Here is a 5,000-nt window from a genome sequence, read left to right as displayed (position 1 = left end):
AAATCCAGGATTCAATTGAGATTAAGAATATAGACGTCTATTCTAACTGGCTTACATGTACACACGCATGCACTCACACAAAACGTAATGCGTACACAAATTTACACATGCAGACACTAATGCACAGGCACACTCACACACACACATACACACACACACACACACACACACACACACACACACACACACACATATATATATATATATATATATATATATATATATATATATATATATATATATATACACACACACACGCATGTACATATGTGTGCACACCTCCCCCTTGCTCTCTCTTTCTAGTTGATTTTCATCTATGCTTACCAGATAAAGTATACAAAATACATAGAAGTATACATACAACAAATATATAACAAAAACATAAACTGTATACAATATGTACAACATACTCTGGTATATTTCTCTTTATTCTCTTTCTCTCTGTCGATACTCTCTCATCTTTCTTTGTTCTGCCTCCTTTTAATTCTGTCTTTCTAACTCCTATCTGTCTTTTACTTTTCCTTCCCCTCTCACTGCCCCTCCTCTCTTTCTCTCACCGCCAGTGTGTGTGCGTAGATGAATAGATAGATTGATAGCTAGAAAGATGTATACATACGCACACACACATGTATCTTTATGTATACATATATATGTGTGTATATATACATACATATACACATATATCTATATTTCGATATATATATGAATATATATTTATATGTATGTATATATACATATATATTTATATATTTGTATATATATCTATTTAATACACATATATTTGTGTATCTATAAATATCTATGTATCAACGTTATTTTTTTTAATGAAAGGCACAGAAACAGGGCTTTCAGAATCAGATACGAGATTCTAGTCATTGAGTGTGGACAGTTATTTTTCCAAATGTTTGTAAATGTGTAAATATAATGTATGATCGGTTATGCATAGCCCAGCTTGACAAGGAGTCATGTAAGTTCCTTCTGTGTTTAACTGTTTGAATGGAATTACAGATGGAAGAATTATAAAAAATATTAAGGTGTAAATGTTTCTTTCCACCGTAATTTCATCTAGCATGAGAAAGCGGTTTCCAGCATGGATCCTCTCCACAAAGGAACTCTTGTTGAACCGAGCGATGTACGTTTGAGGCCAAGGTGATGGCCTGGTCGTACTCAGCGCGGGAGGACTTAAGGATGTCAAGATTCACGAAGGCATTTGTGAAGGTGACCTTGAGGTAATCCTTGGCGACCTTAGAGCCCAAGGCGATGACCTGGTCGTACTCAGTGCGGGAGGACTTAAGGATGTCAAGATTCTCGAAGGCCGTCGTGAAGGTGACCTTGAGGTAATCCATGGCAGACCGTTAAACCCAATAATGAATGGCGATGGCCTGGTCCGTTACCAGTGCAGGAGGACTCCTGGTCGTACTCAGTGCGGGAGGACTTAAGGATGTCAAGATTCTCGAAGGCCGTCATGAAGATGACCTTAGAGCCCACAGCGATGGCCTGGTCGTACTCAGTGCGGGAGGACTTGAGGACTTGGGGATTCTCGAAGGCCGTCTTGAAGGTGGACATGGAAGGAGTGAGCTGGTCGGCGGGCATTCCCTCGATCTTGCACAGCAACTTGGCGATGCAGCCGACTGAATCCAGCTTCTGGGCTACGGCCCCCTTCATGTATTTACTCTATCTATCTACATACATATATATATATATGCATACGCTCACACACAAACATATATATGTATATATATATATATATATATATATATATATATATATATATATATATTGCATGAACCCATAAAGCTATAGTAAGTAATAGATTGGAAAAGAAATATAATTTTTCATGGAAATGTGATTTATTTCATTTGATTGTAGGCAGATATGAATAGCATTTTGAACACTGCAGACAATCACTGTAACTATAAGGTCCAGTCAGTCGACAGTCTGAAGCTACCTTAGGTCACAGTGAGGACTCCAATCCACTCAGTTGACTTGCGTCTGCGCTCGATGATGGTCTGATGTGTGAGGGTTTTAGTCTAAGAAGGTGATGTTTAAGACTAGCATGAGAAGGTGGAATCCAGCATGAAGGAGAGATCATCTCTGGAGAGGACGCACTTCTCGAAGAGGGCGCTGCAGGCCTTGGTGTCTTTCTTGCCGAACTTGGAGCCGAAGGTGATGGCCAGATCGTAGACGCCTCGGAAAGTCTCGTTGTTCTCGAAGGCAGTCTTGAAGGTGGACATAGCTGGAGTGAGCTGGTCAGCGGACATAGCCTCGATTTCGCACAAGAGCTTTGCTACGCAACCAGCTGAATCCATCTGTTGGGCCACGGCAATCTGTTGGAGCAGAAAAGTATGTTACTATTATTTCACAACTATACAGCATTTTTAAACGTCTTTGCATTTTCCAATGTAAACTTAAAAAAGATATGGGGAAATAGTTCCTATTGAAACAACTAACTTACTTCAGTTGCATCGTCCTCCTCCATGGAGTCGACGTCCCTCCTGTAACGGCGCCTCAGATGCTTCCCGACAAGGACTCCCTTGAGCACCGCCAACGCGCCCACGCCCAAAGCCGCCGCTGCAGAAGCGGTGACGGTGGTAGCGGCGACAGTCCCGAGCGCGGCGGTGGTTCCCAAGAGGACGAGAGACTCCGAAGAGGCCCAGAGGCCGCACAGGAGGAGAGCGACGAACATGCGAGAATTCATACTGGTGGTGGAGGCTGTAGGGAGAAAAGTTCATTTTGAGGCTACACAGAATAAGCAAATTGTCAGAACTGAAGGACATGAAAATCAATCCAGAAAGAATGAGAAAAGAGGAGGTGTTTGTCCCATACCTGCTTGTGTTCCGGAGCAGGAAGAGGACGAGTGTGATGCGGCTCCTGACAGAGCGCGATTTATATACCGTGTGGATGGAGCCAGGGCGGGTGAAGGACCTAATCCTTGATGCGGAAGAAAACGATGCAGTTAAGGTCTATTGACGGTAAATTCATTTAGTATTTTAATCCCTACGTATCGGCTGTCTGAAAGCGCAAATGTGCTTGTGCTTAACCTTCTGAAAGTATGTTACAAAGGGAACTTAATTGCTTAGTATTCACTTGTGCATCTTTTCGTTCACATCGAATGTATATACATACATATATACATATGTATTAATTCATTCGTACACACACACAGGCACGCACACACATGTGCATATACATATATACATATATATAAATATATACATGTATATATATATACATACATACAGATACTTGGATATATATATACACATACATATATATGTATGTATATATATGTATATATATATATATATATATATATATATATATATATATATATATATATATATGTTGGTATGTGTGAATGTGTGTTGTATGATGGCAGAACATAAACACACATATGTTATGTATAATGAGACAAAATAAATTATGTATATATGTTTACATATTTATACATATTTACATACATACAGAAAGACCTAGAGTTCATCTGACAACAAAATAATATGAAATGATACGGAAGCGAGCTCCCACACCATAGAGTGGGAGGAATTAAATCCAGGACTCAATTGAGATTAAGAATATAGACGTCCATTCTAACTGGCTCATATGTACACACGCATGCACGCACACAAAACGTATTGCGTACACATATTTACACATGCAGACACTGATGCTTAAATTAACACAATCAGGCACTAATGCACAGGCACACTCATATATATACATTTGTACACGTATGTACATTTGTGTGCACACTTCTCCCCTGCTCTCTCTAGTTGTTTTTCATCTATGCTAATCAGATAAAGTATACAAAATACATAAAAGTATACATATAACAGATATATAACAAAAACATATAAACTGTATATAATATGTATAACATACTCGGGTATATTTATCTTCCCTCTCTCACTCTCTGGCGATACTCTCTCATTTCTCAATCTTTCCCGTCTTTGTTTGTTCTGCCTCACTTCAATTCTGCCTTTCTATCTCCTTTCTGTCTTTTACTTTATCTTCCCCTCTCACTGCCTCTCCTTTCTCTATCTCACCGTTAGTGTGTGTGCGTAGATAAATAGATAGACTGATAGCTAGATAGGTGTATACATAAGCTCACACATATGTATCTTTATGTATACATATATGTATATATGTGTATACATACATATACACATATATTTATATATTGATATATATATCCATAGGTATATATATATATATATATATATATATATATATGTATATATATATATATATTTATGTATATGTATATATAGGTACATATATTTATATATATGTATATATATCTATTAAATACACACATATATGTGTATAAACATTTATGTATAGACTAATGAATAAATGTCGAAAATTATCAGTATTACTTTTTTTCAAATGCACAGAAACAGAGCTTTCAGAATCAGATACAAGGTTCTAGTCATTGAGTCATTGAGTTACAAATGTTTGTAAATGTGTAAATATGATGTATGATTGGTTATGCATAGCCCAGCTTGACAAGGAGTCATGTAAGTTCCTTCTGTGTTTAACTATTTGAATAAAATGACAGATGGAAGAATGATATGAAATATTAAGGTGTAAATGTGTCTTTCCACCGTAATTTCATCTAGCATGAGAAGGCGGTGTCCAGCATGGATCCTCTCCACAAAGGAACTCTTGTTGAACCGAGCGATGTACGTTTGAGGCCAAGGCGATGGCCTGGTCGTACTCAGTGCGGGAGGACTTAAGGATGTCAAGATTCTCGAAGGCCGTCGTGAAGGTGACCTTGAGGTCATCCTTGGCGACCTTAGAGCCCAAGGCGATGGCCTGGTCGTACTCAGTGCGGGAGGACTTGAGAACTTGGGGATTCTCGAAGGCCGTCTTGAAGGTGGACATGGAAGGAGTGAGCTGGTCGGCGGGCATTCCCTCGATCTCGCACAGCAACTTGGCGATGCAGCCGACTGAATCCAGCTTCTGGGCTACGGCCACCTTCATGTATTTACTCTATC

At 39.0% G+C, this 5,000-nt stretch overlaps 2 protein-coding genes across 2 annotated transcripts in view; both read right to left on the bottom strand.

The window, feature by feature from the left end:
• Positions 1–1,831: 1,831 nt before the first annotated feature.
• On the bottom strand, positions 1,832–2,937 carry LOC122260393 (uncharacterized). The gene is made up of 3 exons (XM_086547328.1): positions 2,827–2,937; positions 2,456–2,712; positions 1,832–2,327 (listed from the first exon to the last, which is right to left on the bottom strand). The coding sequence occupies exons 2-3, from the start codon at positions 2,696–2,698 to the stop codon at positions 2,052–2,054; spliced, it is 519 nt and encodes a 172-aa protein (XP_086403454.1). The 5' UTR covers positions 2,699–2,712; positions 2,827–2,937; the 3' UTR covers positions 1,832–2,051.
• A 1,551-nt stretch (positions 2,938–4,488) lies between these two features.
• LOC147472273 (uncharacterized) overlaps positions 4,489–5,000 on the bottom strand; it is a 528-nt gene continuing 16 nt past the window's right edge. The window contains exon 1 of the mRNA XM_086547344.1: positions 4,489–5,000. This exon is cut by the window's right edge and continues 16 nt beyond it. Within this exon, the coding sequence (XP_086403470.1) occupies positions 4,615–4,986 (372 nt within the window). The 5' untranslated portion in view covers positions 4,987–5,000 and the 3' untranslated portion in view covers positions 4,489–4,614.

Source organism: Penaeus japonicus, unplaced genomic scaffold, assembly GCF_977035675.1.
Source record: "Penaeus japonicus unplaced genomic scaffold, GWHDUDI00000001_assembly GWHDUDI00000002, whole genome shotgun sequence".
NCBI classification, from domain to species: domain Eukaryota; kingdom Metazoa; phylum Arthropoda; class Malacostraca; order Decapoda; family Penaeidae; genus Penaeus; species Penaeus japonicus.
Note: the sequence above shows the minus strand (reverse complement) of the source record. Positions and strands in the feature narration are given on the sequence as shown.

Excerpts from the sequence above, each read along its gene's own strand:
- LOC122260393 (XM_086547328.1), bottom strand. The coding sequence starts at position 2,698 with ATGAATTCTCGCATGTTCGTCGCTCTCCTCCTGTGCGGCCTCTGGGCC. Across the intron at positions 2,328-2,455 it reads AGGAGGACGATGCAACTGAA|ATTGCCGTGGCCCAACAGAT; the intron begins GTAAGTTAGTTG and ends CTGCTCCAACAG.